General features: G+C 42.0%; 1 protein-coding gene across 1 annotated transcript; it reads left to right on the forward strand.

The window, feature by feature from the left end:
- On the forward strand, positions 6,732-20,949 carry LOC109845642. Its single transcript, XM_020414912.1, has 2 exons — positions 6,732-6,984; positions 19,949-20,949. The coding sequence occupies exons 1-2, from the start codon at positions 6,732-6,734 to the stop codon at positions 20,947-20,949; spliced, it is 1,254 nt and encodes a 417-aa protein (XP_020270501.1).

Genomic DNA, 25,006 nt, shown 5'->3' on the forward strand with positions numbered 1-25,006 from the left:
AAATTTGGTATTTAATAAACCGTCTAATTAAACTAAGCGTATTGTGAACTACTTGAATTTTAGTTTGTGAGAGATCGTCACGTTGTGTGTAATTATTAATCATATAACATGTGAATAATCGTTCTCACTTGGGCATTATTAATCATATAGCACATGAATAATTGTTTGCAATTTGATCATTGATCACATATAAGAGCGAGGGGATAAATTTGGTATTTAATAAATCGTGTAATTTACTTAAGTTGCTCTTTCATTTAGGTTTACATTTCAAGTTAAACCATATCCTTATCTTCATACTATGTATATCCAATAAGGATTCATCAATTTATCAAGTTACTCTTACTTAATGGATTAGTATTTAAATTTCAAGGGTATTTTTGTCTACTAAAAGATTTTCCCGAATTCGTACTTTTAAAAGGAGTATGATAAACCAAAAGTATGAACTACTATCATGTATCTATATTTATACTACTATAAAAAGAAGATTGGGGTATTAAAACTTTTAATTTTTTTGCCCTCTCAAATTTTGATAAATTCTAACTATGTCATTATCTTTAATTAATCTATCATTAAATAAATATAACCTCTATATTAATTATGAACCTCCTCAACATCCTAAATAATTGTAATTATCAATACTATTATAACTAATTGTTTAAAAGTAATGCAATAAAATAATTTATAAAATAAGTATATACAATTATTAGTAGTAACCAATAAATTATTATGATAATTATTTTTGAATTATAATAAAATAATTAAAATAATAATACAAATGGAATACTATATTAATAAATATTATTAAGAATTATATTACAATTTAACGATCGATAAAATTAATAGAATAAATATATAATCACATAAATAATATAATTATCTTACTAATATCACATAAATTATGAATTACACTATTTATTTAGTATTATACTATTACATAAATTGAAGAAATAATTTAATATTATTTTTTGAGTATTTGCTCAAAGATTATTACATGATACTAAATAACCTATACTAGGTAATGATTAAAAATTAATTTTTCAAAAAAATTATTTAATGTTAATAATAGTACTATTAATTGCTAACGATAGTCTAGTACAAAATTATAAAATATTCATAGTACTAAATTATTTAAATGCATAATTAAAAAAATAAGTTAGATAAATATTTTATAGTATAAAGATAGTATAACTATTTTTAATAATATTACTTCAACTAAGGATTATAATATTAAATAAGGTAAATTATAGTAAAACCCCATGAACTTTCAGCATTTTGCAGTAAATTGACGCTATGAACTTTCAAAATCACACTAAACCCCTAATAACTTTTGTAGAAAACCCCAATATCTTTTAGATAAACTACCCCAAACCTCCAATAACTTTCAAATTGCATTTTATGCCATTTTTCGTTCTAATTTATAGGAGTTGTCTATAAAATTTAGAAAGCCATTAGGGGTTTTCTTTAAAATAGAAAAGTCACTAGGGGTTTAGTGTGATTTTGAAAGTTCATAGGGGCTAAAAGTTCATAAAGGTTTAGTGTAATTTAACCTATTAAATAATTACAACGAGAAGTAACTACTACAAGTGCAAGTATTAAGTGTAACTATGTAAGGAACATCAGGAAAAAGCTAGCAAGATTAATACAGCTTAGTTAATTTAGAATTTAGTTAACAACTTTCAAGTTGGAGGGACATATTTAAGAGAACTTATAAAATTAGCATCATTTAAGAATAATATTAGATTTGGGGAACTTATTTGAAAAAGATGTTAGCACTAAGCATATCATTATAAGAAAAATATTTAATTAAAATAACTACACAATAGTAATTAATTCATACATTTCTTCTTAAGTAATCTTATTATACAATTTTATTTATTAACACATAGTTAAGAGTTTAACATTTTAGAAATATTTATTTACATAATATTAAAATAAGGGGTCTTTTGCTAATAAATCCAAAGTGTTACAGTGGTTAATTTTTAATCCATTTACTTCAATCTACTCCCATAAACCCAAAATACTACTCGTATTTTATCTATAAATCAAATGTATAAAATATGTATAAAATACTATCATATGTGTATTTATTTACATAATCTTAAAATAAGGGTTTTTTGCTAATAAACATAAAGTTTTATTATGGTTTATTTTTAAACTCACTTACTTATATCTACACTCATAAACCCAAAAAATATGTGCATTTATCTATAAGTTAAAAGAATAAATACTGTCATATATGTATTGTATCCTTTAACAAAATAAAATATCCTAAAAGTCCCTTCTCCTTCTTCTTCCTCCCTTTACTTCTCAAGGAACTCGTTCCTTTCACTCAACAATATCCTCTTCCCCACTCTATCCGACTTTTCTAAACTTTATCACTACCAAGTGTCCATTACCAGCACTCACTTCTCTCTCTCTCTCCGCGATATCCGGGAAGTGACTTGCGAGCGAGGCAGAAGGCACGTGGACATTCTGAGCCGTCACTCACTTTACAGGTGTCGGCTGGTGACTAGAGGGGAAGTCACTTCAGCTCTGGAGAGGATGTCTCCGCTTTTTCCGGAAAGTGATTGAGCTGACAAGTCGTGGAGACTTATCATGCCAAAATCTGGATAAAGCTTGTTCAAGGTGGACTAAGATGTCGATATTTGCTCTGGGGGAGAGGCTTGAGACCGGAGTCGAGTCCTCAACTTAGTCGACAACAAGAACATCCCTTAAGTTGTTTCTGAGAAAGGTCCAGTGAGTGGTCGAGTGCCCTAAATAGGGTCGTCCTTGATAATAGGGTTGACCGGCACCTCCTTTCGCGTCAACTCAGGAGCGTCAGCTTGTTTTGACTGGTTGGAATGTCGTCTTGTCTGGGAGTTCAGGATCTCTCGTACCGACAAGTATCGCCTCTTGTGTTGACACCAAGGTGTTGGCTTGATGAGTCGTTGGGGCCGAGGCCTCTACAATTGTGCCTTGGGTTTATCCCTTGATAAAGAACCAATGGCTTAATATTTGACTGAGGAATCGAATGCCTAAAACTCTTAAAAGTTGACTAGGGCACTCTTTCTCCCTAAGGCCGAGAGATGACTGTGGGAGTTGGCCAAAGGGTTGAGCTTGTTTTGCTTAGGACTCTTTATTGTATCATTGCAAATACTATATCTTGGGTGAGTGAACACCATAACAATACCAAAGAAAGCTATAAGTATAGCGATAATGCATGTAAATATGGTAACAACACTTATAAGTAATAACAATAACACATAAAAAGTTATATCAATGAAGCTTGTAAGTTGACAATGAGAGTGTGAAAGGTGTGGAGCGTTGTGAGATGGAGAGAAGCGAGACGGTTGAGGAGAGGGTGGATGAAAGTCTAAGAAAAAAAGTGGAGAAAGTAGAGGGTAAGAAGAGGGGAAAGAATGTTAATAGAGGAAGAGGAGAAGGGGGAAGCCGACAATAATATTTTGAAATTTTATATTTTTTGTAAATACTGCATAGGAATAGAATAATGTGTATTTGATGTATTAGGCTTAAAGATAAAAAGAAAAATTACTCGATGCACTATTGCCCAATTGCAAGTAGCCCCCTAGTAGCTCTATTTGTGCGAATAGATCCCTAAGTGATTTTTTTTACTCTTAAAATAGTCAAAATGGCATTGAAGAGGCATAAAGACTCCTTAAAAATCTATTCGTAGGATAGACATACAACTGCTGATTTTTTAAGTGGTAAAAGAGTAGAAAAAATTTATGTAGTGAGGCGTATTTACATTTGGACCAATACTACAACAGGTCCATTGGTATCTAACCAAAAAATAAAGGGAAATTTTGCAAAATAGACCGTTTTTATGAAATATATAGCAAAATAGACCACTTTGCTAAATAATTAGCAAAATAGACATCTTTTTGGCCAATAGGCAAAAAAGAGGTCGATTTTAAAAAAGTGGCTTCAGAAAACATATGGGTGTAGGCTGTCTAAAAATCACAATAGATAGCTGATCCAAATAAGCTCCGACAATGAAGGTCACAATCAGACGACTTCCCAATCACTGCATCCGCAACTCCACAATCGCCACAAACGCGACCTCACTTCTGAGATGATTGATCTTGATGGCTGCGACAACAGCATGAATAGTATTATTAGCAACTATTGGAGATGCTGATGAGCAGTGTAATGATTTTAGAAAGAAAAGGTTGGACTTAGGTGGTGAGTTGCTTGGTAGAGAGCTGTGGGCAAATATTCGTCTTTAAGACACTATGGATGTTGATTCCCGTCAAGCTCTCACAACGAAAGCTACAATCAAATAGCTTTCGCGCCGACAATCAATCAAATAGTTGCTTGGTAGAGAGCTGTGTGCAAATATTCATCTTCAAAACACTATAGATGTTGATTCCCGTCAAGCTCTCACAATGAAAGCTACAATCAAATAGCTTTCGGGTCGACAATCGAAAGCGGCAAATAGAGGACTTTTCACATAGATCGAGAAGAGTTACAATTCAACGACACTTCCGACAACTGATGAAAACTCTATTCAGCAGTCTTCACATTCTACAGTGAAAGCTACAATCTGACAACTTTCATACCCTACAACAGCTAAAGCCAGGATTACTAAACAACGGTCCTCGCAACGCTTCACAGAAGAAGCTACAAGTCAAAAAGCTCCTTCTAAAACGCGGATGTCATCCCCGCGTTATAAATATGGAAAGGCAGGCGACCCCCGCGTCTCCAAGGCACAAGCCAAACGTGAGCGACCCTCGCGTTCATAGGGGTTCAACCAACACTGACCCCCGCGTTTCCAAGCAGGCAACAAGCTAAACGCAAGTGACCCTCGCGTTTAGTGGTGTTCAGCTAACACCCAACCTCGCGTCTCAATCCTAAGACACGAAGTTGGGTTCTGAACGCCAGAATGGGCGTTTGACTCGTTCAAACATGAGTGGAACGGTTCCAAAACCGTTTATCCCACGTTCTAAGGGATGTTCGCCCACGTAGGAGCGGATATAGGGGTCAGTTACAACCTCCTACTCCCCTATAAAAGCTCAATAAACCCAACGGAGCAGCTGGTTGGTTTTTTGGCATCTGAACCGCACAGGTTGGATTCTGAAGATCTAAACCGCTCAGGTTGGAAATTTTTTAGTTCTCAAACAGATAAGGGCTAGCTGGTTGGATTTTTCATATCTGAACCGCACGGGTTTGGAAATTCGGAAGGATCTCAACCGCACGAAGGGTTAGCTGCAGCAGCAAAATCCTTGGAGATAGGATTTTTGAATCAAACTCAGAAGATCAAATCTGAGAGGATTCTTCAACAACAGAATAACAGCTTGATCATTAACCGAATTTTCGGTTCTAACAACTCTATTCACATAGTTCTAACTCGTTCAGAGTTCTTAAACTCGTTGAAGAGTTACTTATAAAACTTTCCACAGAAGTTCATCGTTCCCACGAGATAGAAGACGGTCGGATCGTCAACGGAGAGCAATTTCGACGCGAGCAATCGAAGGAGGCATTCCATCGCTACCGAGAAGAACTCAGTTTTAAACAAAGGAGAGAATCAAATTCGTTCTCTTCTCTTTTGTAATCAAGTTGTAATTGAGATCAAAGGAATCCAAGTCAATTTTCTTTATTCTCTTCTTTGCAATTTTTCCTACAAACAATGAGACTACTAGTCCCGTATGTTTAGAGCCAACTAATCTAATGGTTAGCGAACTCAGAAAATATACGGGACTAGTAGTCCCATATATTTTCTGTTCATTAACAAAACGTACGGGACTACTAGTCCCGTACGTTTTGCAGAGCCACTTCCCCTCTGCCCAGGAAATCCACGGGACTACTAGTCCCATGGATTTATCGTAATACAAGTGAGCTCTACAATTTCTACGGGACTACTAGTCCCGTAGAATTGCAGACTATATATAAACCTCAAATTAGGGCACATTCGCCTCTCGAATTCTTTCTCTCGCCATCTCCCTCTCTCTCTCTCCCGAGCACCAACTCTCGATCCCCCTCTCTCTCCTGAGCTCCAACTCCAGATCTCCCCCCTCTCTCTCTCCTGAGCTCCAACTCTAGATCTCCCCCTCTCTCTCTCTCCTGAGCACCAACTCCAGATCTCCCCCTCTCTCTTTCCCGAGCTCTCACTCTCTCCCAAGCCGATCAACGTCCCAAACCCGATCTCCATCTATCCCAAATCCGATCCAACAATCCTTATCTCTCTCTCCCAAACCCAACTCACCTCTTCCTCCCTCAAATCTGACGTCGACGCCGTCTATTCTCTACTAGGCCGAGGAGATCTGAAATTTAATCAAGGTACAAATTTTTATTTTTCCATAAATTTATCTGTATTGTTTAGTTAATGTTGTATATCTAGAAGAAATATATAATTATGATTAAATGTTTGGAAAAAAAATATAATTTTTATATGATGAATTTTAATGCTTTAGTTAAAATGGCGAATGGAGTACCGATTATTTGCTTATTCAATGGAAAACTGAGCGTTAGAATGAATAATATGCCTATATACGATGGAGGCTAGGAAAATGTTCATGTTGTTGAGAAATTGCAACTTTGATAGATTGATGGCACAAATATACAGAGTTACTGTAATTAATCACGTTGAAAATTCCATTAAGATCTTCTGTAATTGTCCAATAAACGATCAAAGAACAATTGTTGTAGAGATTACCAATGATGAAGAATTGAATAACATGATACAACATGCGAAAAAACAAATATCAATCGAGTTGTTTATTAAAAATATTCCAATGTCTGGGGTTGCTGAAGTTTCATATGCTCGTGGAGAGTTCTCTCGCATGCTTGAAAGTCAAATCTCGTTATCTCAAAGTGCCATGCGCTTAAAAAATGAGTCGGGTGCAATGTCGAATGACGTGTTCCACAACTCACCGGGTCATGTTTCAGTTGATTTACCGGGGGGTTCTATAATAGTAGAGGTTAATGATGAGGATGTAGATGCCGATGGTGATACTGAAGATGCTGAAGAGGATGAACGTCTTGATAGTATGTGTTTGCGTCAAAAGTTGACTTTGTTATGGAATTCATTATATCTTCGGTCGATTACAACAAATTCAAAGAAATAGTCTTTTTATAAGACCTCTTTTACACAACAAAATGAAAATTATAACTCTTGAGAAACAAACACAGGATCGTTGTTTGGATCGCTGCTTGCGTAGGATCGTTGTTTGGATCGCTGCTTGCATGGGATCTTTGCCTGTGCCGGGAGCGCTTTGACTCGTGGACCACCGATTCACAGATTCTGATTAAATCGTGAAGGTTTTGGAGATTCTTCCTTCGTTTATCGAAGTAGGAATTTGAAGCGAATATCTTATCGATGTAAGATATTCACTCTTCTAAAGATCAAGTCAGAGCTTAGATCTCTAGGAATGGTCAAAAGCTTCTTGAGGATGTTTGTGAAGAAGGAAGACTCTTTTTCTTGCTCTAATTCACCAAAACTCAAGGCTCTCTGCTCTAACCTGCTCTGAAAATGCTCAGCCCCTGTCAATGATGGCCATAGGGGGGTATTTATAGCCTCCTTAGACGATAACTGAAGAAATAGCCGATCAACAACTGCCTCTTTAGGCGCAGCAGTTGATGCTATCGCGGCTAAAGGGCGTGACAGTCGACACTGTCGCGGCCAAAGAGCGCGGCAGTCGACACTGCCGCGGCTAAAGGGGCAGTTACACCCACGTTCATTCGTGTTTGAAATCGTTCTTCCACAACCTTTAACCACCTTTTTCGTTGTTTAACTGCTCGTCCACGTCAGCACACGTTTTATCTCTGATATGCCGCTATGTGGACTTCAAATAATCATCGAATAACTGCCATATAACTGCCACAACATCTTCTTGTAATAGCCGCGGCACCATAGGTTGCAGCGGCTAAGCCGCGGCACCATAGGCTGTCGCGCCTTAGCCGCGGCACCATGGTCTGCCGCGCCTTAGCCGCGGCACCATGTCCTGCCGCACTGCCATGTAGTTGCTTGATGATGTGTATAATGTTCTTCTATGTTATCTTGAGTGGTGTTTGGACGTCTGTAAGCATTTTTTGACGCCTACAGATACCCCCTCCAAAGTATCTCAGACTAATCATTTTTTAGAGAGCGGTCTGGGACACTTTGGATATGATAAGCTTTCCCTGCAATCTCTCCAGTGCTTCGTTGAGGAAATTGCGTAGAACAGTTTGTGAATGGCTTCAATCCTTGACTTCTTCATCTTTTAGCCTATTCAGTGCTTTGTAGAATAGCTAAAATCCCTCCGGTGCTGCGTTTATCGCGTGGCCATTGTCGAAGTCTCGAATTAAAACTGCTGTCGAAGAATTTGAGAAATAGTTTATACTCATATACTATATTGGAGTGTTCGGGAAATAGTTTAACCTCATATACCCGTTGGGAGGTAGTCAGGTTATTCTTAAGAATATTTTGAGTAATATTCTCCAGAAACTTCCTGTTGAGATTAGGGAAATAGTTTAGACTCGTATACCTATTGGAGTATTCTGGTCTCTTGTTTGTTGGTAGAGATGAACCCGATAATGGAGAGGAAGAATTTTATATTCTGTCTCCTGGTCTCTTGTTTGTTGGTAGAGATGAACCCGATGATGGAGAGGAAGAATTTTATATTCTATCTCCTGGTCTCTTGTTTGTTGGTAGAGATGAACCCGATGATGGAGAGGAAGAATTTTATATTCTATCTCCTGGTCTCTTGTTTGTTGGTAGAGATGAACCCGAAATCGGAGAGGAAGAATTTTATATTCTATCTCCTAGTGCAAAGGAAACTAGAAGTGGGATCTCCACTTAGAGAATCTGGATTGGTTTGAATAACCCTAACTGTCATAAGGTTTGATTACTCAATTCAAAAGTGGACCTTTTGTTCGCAAAAATGAATCGAAAGGAGATTTTGGCTGTGGTCCTAACTGTAGTAAGGTTTGACCAAGTGGGAGTTTTGAGACGACCCTAACTGTAGGAAGGTTTGATCGTTCAGTTTGTGGACCTCTCGTTCATGGAAGGAATCGAGAGGGGGTTATGGCTTTGGTCCTAACTGTTTAAAGGTTTGACCAAATGGGGACTTGAGACGATCCTAACTATTTAAAGGTTTGATCGTTTAATTTGTGGACCTCTCGTTCGTGGAAGGAATCGAGAGGGGATTATGGCTTTGGTCCTAACTGTTTAAAGGTTTGACCAAATATGAGTTTTGTGAGGGAAGATTGATCTAAAGAAGTGATCGAATCTCATCTCAGCGAAAGAGTATTCGAAAATCATCGTGGGGATGTAGTGTTTATCACTTTGTTCGTAATGATCGGGTTATCCCTAAGAAAATTACATATAGCATTCTTCCGAGAACTTCCCGTTTACATGAACCATCCACCCCCAGCTTTTCTTATGAAACTGGGTTTATCATTATATTCAGCTGCATGATCGGGTTATCCTTAAGAGTACTATGCATAGCGCTCTCCAGGAACTTCCCGTGAAAGAAAGGAAATAGTTTAAACTCATATACATGTTGGAGTATCGAGGAGCAGTTTATACTCGTATACTCTTCGGAGTCTGGGGAAACAGTTTATACTTGTGTATCCAATGGAATAAGGTCGTCTTTAATCGGCTTGTTTCGCCATTATGTGTAGGCATCAAAAATTGCCTATAGTTCTCCACAACCAGTTCAGTGTTAACGAGCGACGATGAACGTCACCATCCAATCCACATGAGCCTAATCGACGTCGACGAACGACCGAAGTGAATCGACGAGTTACGTGAGCGGATAGGACTTCGGAATCACGAAGACCCGGACCAATCGGGAAGCCCGGCACTGTTCACAAAAAGGACAACGCCCTTCATGCCTCGACCACTCTACAGATAATCCAATCACCAGAGGGGATCAAACTCTTCGTCATGCATCCAACGCACCCGGAATCACTCGAATCCGAATCCGGACGAAGAATATACAGGGGAACCAACAAAACACCTAAACGGAGTCTCGGCAAGCTCGAAACACCCCAGGGGTGTCTTGGCAAAACCAAGACACCCAAGGGGTGTCTCGGCCTGGCCGAGACACCTAGGGTGTCTCGGCCTGGCCGAGACACCCCAAGGGTGTCTCGGCCATGGCCGAGACACCAGGGGGTGTCCACGCCCCCTAGTGGTCCCTAGACCCCCCTACACACCTCCATATGCCTATAAATAGCCCCCTAAGGGCCTTTGATTTGGGGAGGATTTTTGGAGAGCTTGGCGAAGCCCTGCTGCAGTGGAGAGTGCCCGTGTGCTTCAACAAGAGGAGGAGAGGTCTTGATCAGAGCCTTCATCACCCGTCAGATCCTTAGTATCGGCCTTAGCGTTGATACTAAGAAGAGCTATTACCTCGCTTTAGCCGAGGTATACGCTTATAGCTTCTAGATCTCACGCGGATCGACGAAGCTCTGCTTCTATATCCCCCCGCGGATAGACGAAGCTCTGTCCGATTTATCCGGATCAGAAAGTTTCTAGATCTCACGCGGATCAACGAAACTCTGTCCGATTTATCCGGACCAGATCTGAGTGCCCCGGTGGTCCACGGATATCAACATCCCCGTCACAGGCAAAAGACCCACGCAAGCAAGAGATGACAAACAGATCTTGCGTTTGTTTGAAAAGAGTTGTATTTATTTTGTTTTCATTGTGTACCGGTCTTATAAAAAGGCTATCTTTTTATTTCATTGTAACGATTGAAGTTGTAATGAATGCAGCAATGAATACAGCAACTTTTTCCGCAAACAGACTGGCGACCACAGTGGGAGCCAACGGCATCGCAACCGACGCCGTCGTGACGCAACCAGCACTCAAGATCGGGGTGAATGAAGAACACGAGCTCGATCAACAACGGTTCAAAGAAGGCCTCTCTTCCTCCTCCTCCAGATCCGCCTCTCCAAACGGGTACAGAAAGGTAACCTCTTTCATAAATGATTGCAGGTCCTTCGGTTCAAAAATCCAAGACCCCGTTGCCGCCTCTGCACTTGCACCACGCGACGTCCCCACGTCGTCCAACCTGGTCGAGATCGCAGATCCGGATTCCTCTTCCGCCGAGGAGATGACTTCTGAAGACGCTCCGGCATTATCAAAGAGAGCACGACAAAGACAGCGTCAACGTCTTGCTCGACAGCTGGCCGAAGCTTTGGAGCCGATGGATGGGATCCGCTATAACGTAGATCTAAAATCCAGGCAACGCCAGGAGCAACCACGGCAAACAACCAGCCCCTCCTCCGAAGAAGAAACGAACAAATGGGTTCAAGTCAAAAGAACCCGTTCTACTCTCGAGGAGCGAATCCAGAAGCGTCGCGCCTTGCGTGCGCATGCCCGAGCCCTAGTCCAAAAAGCACGAGAAATGCTAAAGGGAGAGGCAGTTAAGAGATCGCCGAAATCCGAACGAGTTTGGATGCCGAAGGCCAAATCGACGCCTAAGGTAAAAGCAGGTAATATTGCTCTCCAACCTTCGTCCATTTCAGGTCCCGAACCTTCGGTAAAGCCCCACCGCAGCGTGGATTTCCCCAAGTTCAAGAATCCTCTGAACAACCGTATCGACGCTCTACCCGAGAATCGAGGAAAAGCGCTTGTCAAGGAAAGCTGGAGATCGCTGAAGGAGCTTCAAGCCAACATCCAGACTGGGGGTCGTGCGCAATCTCCTAACAAATCGATCTTTGCAACAACCAGCTCGGCGGTGCGTGCAAAGGACCAAGAGCCCGTTAAGGTTTCACCCTCACAAAGGAGTGATTCCAAACGTGCGACTCTTGCGGAGGCCAACAAGGCAATGATTACTCAGAAGAAGACGCGTCCGACAAACGAACGCGTTATACCTGAGAACCCATGTGAGCAGCCGATAGGTTACTCCGACGGCAACGTCGATGAGTTGTACTATCGGGCTGGGGGTGCGGATGAATCTCGAAAGAGAAACACCCGGGAAGCGGATTCTCACTGTCCGTGTACCAAAATTATCAGGGCAGTATTATCAGCCTGTAGCTGCCCCAAGACCGCTCCACAGAGGGTCTCGATATTCGAGGGAATCTCCGATGGAACGACAAAGCCCAAATCAAGGCGTTCCCACCAAAGAGGATCGATTGCTCGAGATGATGAACCCCTAGAAGTGACTATCAACATGGTCAACAAGGGAAAATCCCCAATCATTTCAAGTGATTCCGACCCTAATTCCTCTCCAGGAAGCAGGGTCAATTCGGGAACAGCTCAGCTTCAGCTAGAAGCCGTCAGATATGACAATTACTGTGGGATCCATGAGGGAGTACATTCCGATGATGAACTCTCGGATTCCTATTCCGCTCTCGCTTCTGACGAGACAACGTCTAGCATAGGACAAGCTCGAGAGGTGCTCATGGTCAATACAGATCAGATAGCCAAAATCATTGAAGAGGCCCTGACTAAGCAGAAGGAAATCTTCAAGTTTGAAATGGAAGTGGCTATGCAAGAGATGAAGCAAATGCACGATCAACTAAGGATAACCCGGTCGGACAACCAAGTCAAACCCAGTTCCAAGAGAGAAACTGGGGGTGGATTATCCAATGCATCGGGAAGTTCCCGAAAGAATACCACATGGGTATTCTTAGGGATAACCCAATCATTGTGGAATTGGTGAATAAGAAATTCACGTTCGAACTCTGAAGGTCAGAATGTCTCTTCTTATTCTCTAACTCTTATGAGTTATTTTTGTGAGAAGAGATCCAATCTTCTGATCGGTTAATCTTTCCTCACCAAACCATCCGCTGATCAAATCAAACGACAGTGGACCCACCAACATTCCCATCTGCCAGTCATTGGCGTTTCTCAGACTCAACGTGCTAGGTCCTAAACGCCTAACATTAAAGTCTCCCTTTGAGTGGTAATATGGGTTGGCACTTTCTTTGCTACCCGTATTCCACTCTCTTTGCGTTCTGGTCAAACCTATAAAAGTTAGGGCCAAAGCCAAAATCCCCTCTCGATTCCTCCAATGAACGAGAGGTCCACCTTCAAATCGAGCGATCAAACCTTCCGACAGTTAGGTCGTCTCAAACTCCTGCTTGGTCAAACATTCATACAGTTAGGGCCACAGCCAAAATCTCCTCTCGATTCCCCCAATGAACGAGAGGTCCACTTCCAAATCGGGTAATCAAACCTTCCGACAGTTAGGGTTATCCGAATTGTTACGATTCTCGGAGTGGAGATCCCACTCTTAGTTTCATCCTTCCGGATTCTGGGGGTGGAGATCCCACCTCGAGTTTCCTTTCCAGCTGTAGATAGAATATAAAATTCTTCCTCTTCAGCACCGGGAGATAGAATATAAAATTCTTCCTCTCCTCGGACCTTTCCGATGCTCGGAGTGGAGAACCCACTCCCAGTTCATCATTCCGGATTCTGGGGGTGGGGGATCCCACCTCAAGTTCCCTTTCCAGCTGTAGATAGAATATAAAATTCTTCCTCTTCAGCACCGGGAGATAGAATATAAAATTCTTCCTCTCCCGTTTCTCAATCTGTCTTTGCTTTTAGAAAAGACACGATTGTCAAATCCGGGCACTCGATGCACGGGGAATTTTATCCCGAAGCCTGAGTAGGGATAAGTCAACGCCTAACACGCGTTGCCGGGTAGTCTATTCCCGTGAGAAAGACGAAGTCTATGTATTCAAAATCATAGCATTAAGTCTAAGAGAAGCAATTCTCTTAGCACAACGTTACATGTGAAACGGGTTTTAATAATTCACATGCTAGCCCGATTCAAACGGTAATCGGTAAAGGCACATCAAACCCGTTGATGGCTGGGGGTTTGCCAAAAATCCCAAAGCCTATGTCTAACACACATGGCCGGTTAGTCTTTGACCGTAAAAAGGACAAAAGACCACATATTCAACATTGTGGCAGGTTGTTATTAATAACACCATAATCCGTGCCTCACACGCGCGGGGAATTTTATCCCGAAGCCTAAGTAGGGATAAGTCAACGTCTAATACACGTTGCCGGGTAGCCTATTCCCGTAACAATGGCGAAGTCTACGTATTCAATATCGTAGCACTAAAGGGGTTCACTCTTTTAGCTTAAACGTTACATGGGAGCGGACTGTTACAATCCACATACTAGCCCGACTCAAACGGTAGTCGGTAAAGGCTAATCAAATCCGTTGAAGGCTGGGGATTAGCCAAAAATCCTAAAGTCAACGCCTAACACGCGTTGCCGGGTAGTCTATTCCCGTGAGAAAGACGAAGTCTACGTATTCAATATCGTAGCACTAAGAGCGTTAACTCTCTTAGCACGACGTCATATGCGGAACGGATTTAGATAATCCGCATGCTAGCCCGACTCAAACGGTAGTCGGTAAAGGCTAATCAAATCCGTTGATGGCTGAGGATTTGCCAAAAATTCTATAACTGCGAGTCATTGACGCATCAAACTCCACTAGTTGGTCTCGTGACTTGAGCATCCAACAAATTCAGGATAAAATCCAAACATGCAGATGAATCAACTTTAACAGTTGGTCCTGCAGCCTCGACACCTGGGACCACCTTGCTCCAATACCTTAAGAGCTTAAACTGTGTATACTCCAGCAAACGTACGAGTATAAACTGTGTTAATGGCGATCCGTAAACCCTAAGGTTCAACGCCTGTCAACGCGTAACCCTAGGTCAACACCAAGCAACGCGTTGCAACCAAAGCCAACGTTCGACGATTCAAACCCTAAGGGTCAACGCCGGTCAACGCGTAACCCCAGGTCAACGCCAAGCAACGCGTTGCGACAAAAGTCAACGTTCGACGATTCAAACCCTAAGGATCAACGCCGGTCAACGCGTAACCCTAGGTCAACACCGGTCAACGCGTTGCGACAAAAAGTCAACGCGCGGTGATCCGAAACCCTAAGCCAGCACAATGTGGCGGAGGTAGTTCAAAGTCAACTCAATGACACGAGCCAAACTCAATTCATCAGCTGCAGACTCGAGACTCCGACGACGGCCAGACGATAAACGCAGCGCCGGAAGAACCTCGGCTATTCGTCAAAGCATCGAATAGATCGAAAATCGAAAGAGTCAAGAGTTGAAGCTAACTACGCCGACTGAAGGCCAGATCAATCACATCCAAAGTATTCCAGCCTCTTCTATAAAAGAAACGAGTCAGGAACACTTTGGAGGGGGTATCTGTAGGCATCAAAAATTGCCTATAGTTCTCCACAACCGGTTCAGTGTTAACGAGCGACGATGAACGTCACCATCCAATCCACATGAGCCTAATCGACATCGACGAACGACTGAAGTGAATCGACGAGTTACATGAGCGGATAGGACTTCGGAATCACGAAGACCCGGACCAATCGGGAAGCCCGGCACTGTTCACAAAAAGGACAACGCCCTTCATGCCTCGACCACTCTACAGATAATCCAATCACCAGAGCGGGTCAAACTCTTCGTCGCGCATCCAACGCACCCGGAATCACTCAAATCCGAATCCGGACGAAGAATATACAGGGGAACCAACAAAACACCTAAACGGAGTCTCGGCAAGCTCGAAACACCCGAGGGGTGTCTTGGCAAAACCAAGACACCCCAGGGGTGTCTCGGCCAAGCCGAGACACCCTCGGTTTTGGAGCCGAGACACCCCCCTAGGGGGTGTCCTCAACCAGCCCCTACCCCCCTTTGTTTTCCTATAAATAGGCCCCTAGGGCCTCATTCTCTTGGCCTTGGTTTTGGGAGAGGAATTTCAGATCTTGAGCTCTAGCCTTTGAGATCTGAAATTCCAGAGAGGAGCGGCGAAGCCCTGCCGGAGGAAGGAGTCGGGGTTTTCTAAGAGAGCGGCGAAGCCCTGCCGGAGCGAGGAGTCAGAGGATCTACATCAGCCCCCTCTTCATTCATCTCTTCCCCTTGGTATTGGCCTTAGCGTTGATACCAAGAAGAGCTAGTGTCTCGTTTTAAGCCGAGACATAAGCTTTACACCTCTGAGATCCCACGCGGATCGACGGGGTTCAGAGTTTCTAAAATTCCCCCCGCGGATAGACGAAACTCTGCCCGATTTTCTCGGACCAGATCTGAGTGCCCCGGTGGTCCACGGATATCAACATCCCCGTCACAGGCAAAAGACCCACGCAAGCAAGAGATAACAAACAGATCTTGCGTTTGTTTGAAGAGAGTTGTATTTATTTTGTTTTCATTGTGTACCGGTCTTATAAAAAGGCTATCTTTTTATTTCATTGTAACGATCAAAGTTGTAATGAATGCAGCAATGAATACAGCAACTTTTTATTTCATTGTGTACCGGTCTTATAAAGAGAGGTATACGCTTATAATCGGCTTGTTTCGCCATTATGACGCCGGAGTCAATTAATGCTTGGATCTTGTTTTTGAGTCCAAAACAAATATTGGTGGGATGAAGAACCCTTCTGTGGTATGCACAGTAGTTTGGATCTGTAATCATTTTAGCTCCCTTCTGATCTTTAATAGGTGGTAGCTCAATTTTGTCATTGGCGAGGAGGTATTCCAATATGGCTGGAGCTTCATCATCTTCAAAAGAATACTCCTTTTGAAACCTCGGATCAAGAGTTGCGTTCCCAGCGACTGGAATTGTGGATGTCGTCGGTTGACCTCTCTCAACTTTCTTTCTTTTAAGAAAGTGTTCAGCTTGTTCACCGCGTATTTTCAAATCTTTCCAAGTTTTGGATGGTACGACCCCCAGGGCTTCCAGGACATCGATAGAGAGATTATTGTGGCATGTTTGCAGGATGAACTCCTCTATAACAAGATCTCTGCAATTCATTACCTTGTTACGGAAGCGCTTGACAAAATTGTTGACTGACTCTCCGTCTTTTTGCTTCTCATCCAGAAGGGTCCCGATTGACACTTCAGTGTCATCATCGAAGAAATAGCTGAGGAACAAACTTTCCATGTCATCCCAGCAATTGATGCTCCCTGGTTTGAGACGTCGGTACCAATCGAAGGCGGGCCCACGAAGGGTGCCAACGAATGACCGAACCATTAAAGCCTCGTTTCCAGAGATCATGCCCAAATGAGACTTGAAATAAATCAAGTGCTGAATCGGCGAACTCTTCCCCTCAAACGGTGTGAAGTTAATCAGATTGAACTTTGCCGGATACGGTATTGAATCCCATTCTCTTGGATAGGGACATAGAATACCCGTCTTTTTCACTTCTTGAGCCGTCATCAAAGCGTTGATTTTGTTTTCAAGCTCTTGCATTTTCTTGTCCTCATCTTCATCTCTCTCTGAGTGATGTCGAGCAGAAATAATTAGGCCATCCCCAGTAAAAGGTGCCATCGAACCACCCCCAATATCGTTATTGGGAGGATGTGCTAAACCACCCCCAGCGTTACTGCTATTGGGAGGTGTATCAGCCATAATGACTTCATCCACTTCTGGATCACTGTCATCTACAACATTCCGAGTGTGGTGGCTGGATTCAAGTCGCTGATTGGACTCAGGAGGTTGAGGCTGTTGAGTTAACAGTTCTCTCATTTGTTGGATAGCCAACTTCATTTCTGTCTTCACTTCAGCTCTAATTTCTTCACGTTGTTTGGCTAGAGCTTCCTGAAGTATTTGAGTGAACTGATCAGCAGTGATTGTGAATACTTCTCTGATTTGTCCTGTGCTAGACATTGTATCATCAGAAGCGATTGCAGAATAAGTGTCCGAGAATTCATCCTCCGAGGACATTCCTTTTTGCATTCTTTTGTAATCTCTGCGTCTGATGGTTCCTAATTGGAGTCGAGACATCCTTTGAGCAATTCTTGGATTGACTTTTCCTCTCGGGGAAAAGTCGGGATTTGAGTCATTTGAATGCCGTTTAGACTTTCTTTTATCAGCCACGTTGATGTTGACTTCAGGGAATTCATCATCTTGGGCAACTGATTTTCTTTTGCGGAAATGTCTCGGTCTCAGCTTAGGTTTCGACAATACAGAGACTCTTCGTGGGATGGCTTCTCGTTTAAAACAGTCACATTCTGATAATGCTGCTTTAACGAGTCGCACACAGGAACAATGAGAGCTTATTTCTCGAATAACTCTCTTTCGAAAATTATTCACAACCCCAACTTGATAATACGATTCATCGATATGATTACCAAAAAATCGTATCGTCTGTTGGCATGACCTCCCAGGTATGACGATATCATTTGGTGAATGCGTCTTCTTCTGGGGGTGTAAAACCTTGTTGACATTCTCAGGACAATTTATTTTTGTCTTTGAGCGATCCAAGGTTATGTCGGGAGTCGCACGTTTAAAACCACCCCTTTGCGGGTTTTGAGTCTTAACGGGCTCCGAATGCTGATTTTTCACAACTCCAGACTTTGGAATCCAAACTTGGCAGAGTTTCGGTGGTTCTTTGGTCACCGTTTCCTTCCTCCTTTCTCGTCTTTCCACCGTTTCCTTCTTCCTTTCTCGTCTTTGTTGTAAGAGAGCACGGGCATGAGCAGCGTTTGCACGACGTTTTTGTATACGTTCTTTGAGGGTCGAACGAATCCTTTTGACAATAGTCAATTCCTCCGTCGTGAGTTTAGCAGAGACATGAGTGATTGGTCGTTGAGACAACTGAACCACTCGATGCCTCCTTGACTCTAAGTCCGCATGATAACGAACTCCGTCGGGTTGTTCCAAGGTCTTAGCCATTTGGCGAGCGTGGCGTTGGCGTTGTCTCTGACGAGCTCTTTTCATCAATGCCGACGGGCTTTGATTTAATGACTCCTTAATTGGAGAGGAGTCATTATGAGCAGAGAGGTTGCGAGTAGAATCCTCAGCAACAATTAAGCGAGAGTCTTCATCTATAGTGTTTGACAACTTCAACAAATATGAAATCTTCCTGCATTTGCGAGGCGAGGAAGACTTTACAGATGAGGATGACAAATACTCCTCAAACTTCGCTTGGTCGAACTCGTACTCGACCGTTGATTCAACCGGGATCTTGATGGTTGGCTGCGACACGACGGTCTCGGCAGCGAGACCGTTGGCTCCCACTGTGGTCGCCAGCTTGTTTACGTCAAAAGTTGACTTTGTTATGGAATTCATTATATCTTCGGTCGATTACAACAAATTCAAAGAAATAGTCTTTTTATAAGACCTCTTTTACACAACAAAATAAAAATTACAACTCTTGAGAAACAAACGCAGGATCGTTGTTTGGATCGCTGCTTGCGTGGGATCTTTGCCTGTGCCGGGAGCGCTTTGACTCGTGGACCACCGATTCACAGATTCTGATTGAATCGTGAAAGTTTTGAAGATTCTTCCTTCGTTTATCGAAGTAGGAATTTGAAGCGAATATCTTATCGATGTAAGATATTCACTCTTCTAAAGATCAAGTCAGAGCTTAGATCTCTAGGAATGGTCAAAAGCTTCTTGAGGATGTTTGTGAAGAAGGAAGACTCTCTCTCTTGCTCTAATTCACCAAAACTCAAGGCTCTCTGCTCTAACCTGCTCTGAAAATGCTCAGCCCCTGTCAATGATGGCCATAGGGGAGTATTTATAGCCTCCTTAGACGATAACTGAAGAAATAGCCGATCAACAACTGCCTCTTTAGGCGCGGCAGTTGATGCTGTCGCGGCTAAAGGGCGCGACAGTCGACACTGTCGCGGCCAAAGAGCGCGGCAGTCGACACTGCCGCGGCTAAAGGGGCAGTTACACCCACGTTCATTCGTGTTTGAAACCGTTCTCCCACGACCTTTAACCACCTTTTTCGTGGTTTAACTGCGCGTCCACGTCAGCACACGTTTTATCTCTGATATGCCGCCACGTGGACTTTAAATAATCATCGAATAACTGCCATATAACTGCCACAACATCTTCTTGTAATAGCCGTGGCACCATAGGTTGCAGCGGCTAAGCCGCGGCACCATAGGCTGGCGCGCCCTAGCTCAGCCGCGGCATCATGGTCTGCCGCGCCTTAGCCGCGGCACCATGTCCTGCCGCGCTGCCATGTAGTTGCTTGATAATGTGTATAATATTCTTCTATGTTATCTTGAGTGGTGTTTGGACGTCTGTAAGCATTTTTTGACGCCTACAGTATGCAGTATGCAATTGGAGAGAATAATGATGACGTAAGTTGGATGGATGAATATTGCGTAAATAACGACTATGTAGAGTTTGAAGAGCCGTTGCCAGAAGAGTTTCAAAATGATGAGTGGATAAATGCCTCACAAGCTGAGTTCGTCAATCCTGGCCCTAATTTCGATCAACCCGAGGACTTTACTTTCAAAAAAGGAGAACTTTTCAAGAACAAGGAAACGTTAATTTTCGCTATACGTGAATGGGCAATTAAAAACCGGGTCAAATTCAAGACGGTGAAAAGCAACACAACTAGCTATCATGTAAAGTGTTACTTTAATGAGAAAGGTCAAGGAGAGAATACAAGTGTTGCAGATGATAGAAATTCAAAGTGTCCATGGAAGCTTAATGCAGCTGTTAGGAAAAAAAAATCTAATGACCAATTTATAATCTCTAGTTATTGCGGACTCCATACATGTTCTAATCCGACTGCAACTTATGATCATAAGACTTTGACTTCCTCTTATATCACAGAGCTAATTATGCCCGAAGTTAGGCAGGAACTTGATCTTACTCCAGGACAGATAATTACAAGGGTATATGATATGAAAAGAATAACAATATCCAAGTTTAAAGCATATGATGCACGGAGGAAGGCGTTAACTAAAATCTTTAAAGATTGGGAGGAATCTTACCAATTACTTCTGCATTACCTTTCAACAATTATGAGGAAAAATCCCGGTACCGAATATGACATAGTGTCTAAGGAGGTCGCGCCAGAAATGGAGAGGTTCATATGGGTTTTTTGGGCATTTGGGCCCGCTATCAGAGGGTTCTCTTTTTGTCGTCCGCTCTTAAGTATCGATGGAACACATTTATATGGTAAGTACAAAGGAGTGCTCTTGGTTACGACCGGTGTAGATGCAAACGGTGGACTATTTCCTATAGCTTTTGCAGTTGTGGAGGTGGAGGACACATCGAGTTGGAAGTGGTTTTTTTAATGTATTTACAAATTTATTCTGACTGTCAAAGTCCACGGGTTATTACCTTTATTTCTGACCGGATGAAAGAAATTCCACGAGCCTTGCACGAGGGGTGGAGTGTACCACATCATCACCGACATTGCTTGCGGCATATAAGAGCTAATTTTAAGAAAAAACATGGAGATGTCAATTTACAAAATCTATTATGGCAATCCAGTTGTGCAACTGACTCACTGGTATATGAGCATTGTAGAGAGAAAATTAAATCCATATCACTTTAAGCCCACAATTGGATTGAACAAAACTTGAAGCCGCAATACGAAGATCGATGTGCATTATGTAAATATGGTGGAGTGCGATATTGTATGATGGCAACTAATTACTCCGAAAGTTTCAACGGCGTACTTAAGGGTGCCTGTGCTATGCCAATTCAAGCCTTAGTTGCAAGGACGTTTTATAGATAGAACGCATACTTTAATAAGAGGCGTAGTAATAGTGCAAATTGGACGAGTAAGTACACTCCAAAAAATAAGATTATTTTGCAGAAAAGGATTGTGGCTGTGAGAACATGTAGAATTGAACAATTCAAAAGCAATGAGTGGGAGGTTAAAGATTATGATGGTACATACACCGTTCATCTCGACGATCAGGAGTACAATTGTACTTGTAGTATACCACAATTACAGAAAATCCTATGTCAACACGTTTTAGCGGCTAGTTCCAATCAAGATGGTGGTGCTAGATTGCCTTATGACCGGTATTGCTCAGCTTGGTATTCAACAAATCATTATCGGAAGGCTTATAAGGAGAGTTTTCATCCTCCCGATGATACTCGTTATTGGCCGAATTTGTATATACCTTATATATTACCACCTAAGCACAAAAGACAAGTGGGACGACCAAAATCCGTACGCATTAGATCTACCATGGATCAAAGTTGTGAAGGAGTAGCGTCACGAATCCGATGTGGACAATGTAATCAATTAGGACATAATAGGTCTCGTTGTCCATCAAGAGCAAGTAGATAGCAATTAATTTGTAAGTAAAATATTTTCTAATGATATGTCATCATTATATGTTATTGATTTAGCAAGTAGATACATTATTCATATGTATTTGATTTGGCAGAAACTCATAAGTTATCGTTATATGTGCAGGTATATACACGATGCTTCCCGGACCGGTTAATGATGAAGTCCTTTATGATCAGTCACGCCACTGTTCGGAGAGCATATCATTTACATCGGTAATGATAACATTTTTACAGTAACATATTGCTTAATCATTTTTATAATCTAATATTTGTTTTCATTTATGTGCAGAGAGGACAAGAGCTGGTTATGATTGATTATAGCCTTGGACATACGCGCTGGACACTTGATGATCCTTGCATCATTGCCCTAGTATCCCAAGCCGGTTTTTCTTACTTGCTCAAAATTGAAATGGATGAAGCTCGATTGGGCACTGCTTAACGCGTTGATGGATAGATGGAGGCCGGAGACTAATACTTTCCATCTACGTGTCGGCGAGACAACTATTACTCTCCAGGATGTAGCAGTGATCCTAGGTCTCCGCATTGATGGCCCTTGTGTCACGGGGACTGATAAGCATGATTGGCGAGACATATGTGATAATTTGTTAGGAATATCTCCGAAGTCCTTGCCTGGAGGGTATATTAGATTGAAGTGGCTTAAGGAGAGTTTTGGAAACCCGTTGCCATAAGATGCACCTAAAGTGATGATCCAACAGCATGCGAGAGCATATATTATGCACATGATCGGGACGTTTCTTTTTCCCGATTCAAGTAAACATAAAGTCCATTTGAGGTAAGTAAACATTAAGTATTGATTTTTGCTCACTATTCTTAGTATGCATGACTAACGTATTTGAACTCGCGCTAGGTGGTTACCACTTATCGAAGACTTCGACGTGTGCAGGACATTATCCTGGGGTAGTGCTATTTTAGCATACCTATATCGAGAAATGTTAAAGGTTGCTTTAATGCAAAATAAGGAGCTCAAAGGTTGTTTAACATTGCTATAAGTTTGGGCATGGGAAAAATTGGTTTTGGAACCACGATTATGCGAGATCCGAGAGTTAGATGGACATATTCCACTAGGCTGCAGGTAAAAATTGTCAAATTGAATCTCATTTGTATTTAATTTTAAATTTAACATTTTGAACAAAAACGTTTCTTGCAGATGGAATGTCACAAAATCCTATGATGAGACGCCGGCTAGGCAATTAGATTTTTACAGAAGGGAGCTCGACCGGATGAAAAATTTTTAGGTATCGAATTTGAATTGAAGTACTCTATGATATCAATATATTTCAAAGAGATATTAACATTTGGATTTTTTTTGCAGTTCGAGTGGCAGTCATACACCCCTCACCTACCTCGTCTACCGTTGATTTGTATGGAGGGACACGGCATATGGAAGGCCAGAGTTCCTCTCGTCTGTTTCGAGATTGTGAAGATGCACGTACCCGATCGCGTGTTTAGACAGTTTGGACTCGTGCAACATGCTCCACAATATGTCAAAAAAATAGAGAGAAAGGCGACTAAAGGTGGACATCAAATTGACTGGCAGCGCACACATCAATCATTCATTGCCAGGTGGAATGATCGACATAAACATATTGCCAATCAGCTTTATCCTCCGATGGAAGAAGTTGATTACATTAAATGGTATTGGGGGATTACCAGACGTTGGATAATCACTCAAACTACGCCTCCAGTCGACGAAATCGAGATTCGCTCCCAACAATCCCGATATGTACCAAGAGGGGTAGATGAGCGACGATGGGTAAGTTAAATTGTCAAAATTATCATAGAATGTCAATCTCTTCTTAGCTTATGGTTTCTAATATCAATATTTTTATGTAATTGTAGATAGATGCTATGGACGAGGTCGAGAGGATTGCAAATGAGGGCATAGCTACCGCCACAGGAGATTCAGTACATGTATCGATATTGCATCGGATAGTGGCGAGAGTTCGTAGAGCTTTTCAACAAACTCATGAGGATCAGCATGAAGCTTGTGAGCAGGTGGATCTTGACGATACTCTTATGCACGCCGACGTAGACGCGGTAGACCTTGCACGCACGACGATGAAGTCGGTCCGTCACAGCAAGCCGGTCCATCACAGCCCCATACACAACCGGAGAGCGAGTATATTCAAGCTCAAGTCGAAGGAGGACGCCTACGATCTCAACAAGTGCGAAGAGAGAGACAACGGGGGAGGGGTGGATTTTTTATTTGTTAGTTTTTCCACTAAGATATATATTGTCGTATGGATTTATTGACCTTGGATTTGTTTATCTTAAACTACATATTATCGTATGGGTCGACTTGAGACATTTGGATTTGTTTAGCTTAGACCGATATAAATTATCGTATGGATTTGTGATGTGTAATTTTGTCGGATTTTGGATGTGATGTGTATTTCGTCGGATTTGTGTTGTGATGTTGTTGATTACGTCGGATTTGTGTGGTGATGTACTCTATGATGAGATTTTGTGTTGTGATGTTGTAATTTTATAACTTTTATCATAGTATACAATGTAAATGATAGCTTTTTGGCGAAAATTTTGGTTGTGATCGATAAATGAGGCTCATGCATGTTTGGTGCATGTTGCCCCTTTGCCCAGCAAATCCACGGGACTAGTAGTCTCGTGGATTTGCTGGGCCGAGGGGAAGTGGCTCTGCAAAACGTACATGACTAGTAGTCCCGTACGTTTTGTTAATGAACAGAAAATATACGGGACTAGTAGTCCCGTATATTTTCTGAGTTCGCTAACCATTAGATTAGTTGGCTCTAAACATACGAGACTAGTAGTCCCGTATGTTTTCTGAAGCCACTTTTTTAAAATCGACTTTTTTTTGACCTATTGGCCAAAAGAGATCTATCTTGCTAATTATTTAGTAAAGTGGTCTATTTTGCTGTATATTTTATAAAAACGGTCTATTTTGCAAAATTTCCCAAAAATAAATAAAATAGGGGCTCGTGCGGCACGTGTGCACACCGCACCTCCATGTATATTTCATTAACAACCGCAAAGCGACGATCTCGT

This window comes from Asparagus officinalis, chromosome 6 (assembly GCF_001876935.1).
Source record: "Asparagus officinalis chromosome 6, Aspof.V1, whole genome shotgun sequence".
In the NCBI taxonomy this organism is placed as follows: domain Eukaryota; kingdom Viridiplantae; phylum Streptophyta; class Magnoliopsida; order Asparagales; family Asparagaceae; genus Asparagus; species Asparagus officinalis.

Bases quoted from the DNA above. Each gene is read 5' to 3' on its own strand.
- LOC109845642 (XM_020414912.1), top strand. From the start codon at position 6,732: ATGTCTGGGGTTGCTGAAGTTTCATATGCTCGTGGAGAGTTCTCTCGC. The intron at 6,985-19,948 runs GTATGTGTTTGC...GACGTCTGTAAG, and splicing joins AGAGGATGAACGTCTTGATA to CATTTTTTGACGCCTACAGT.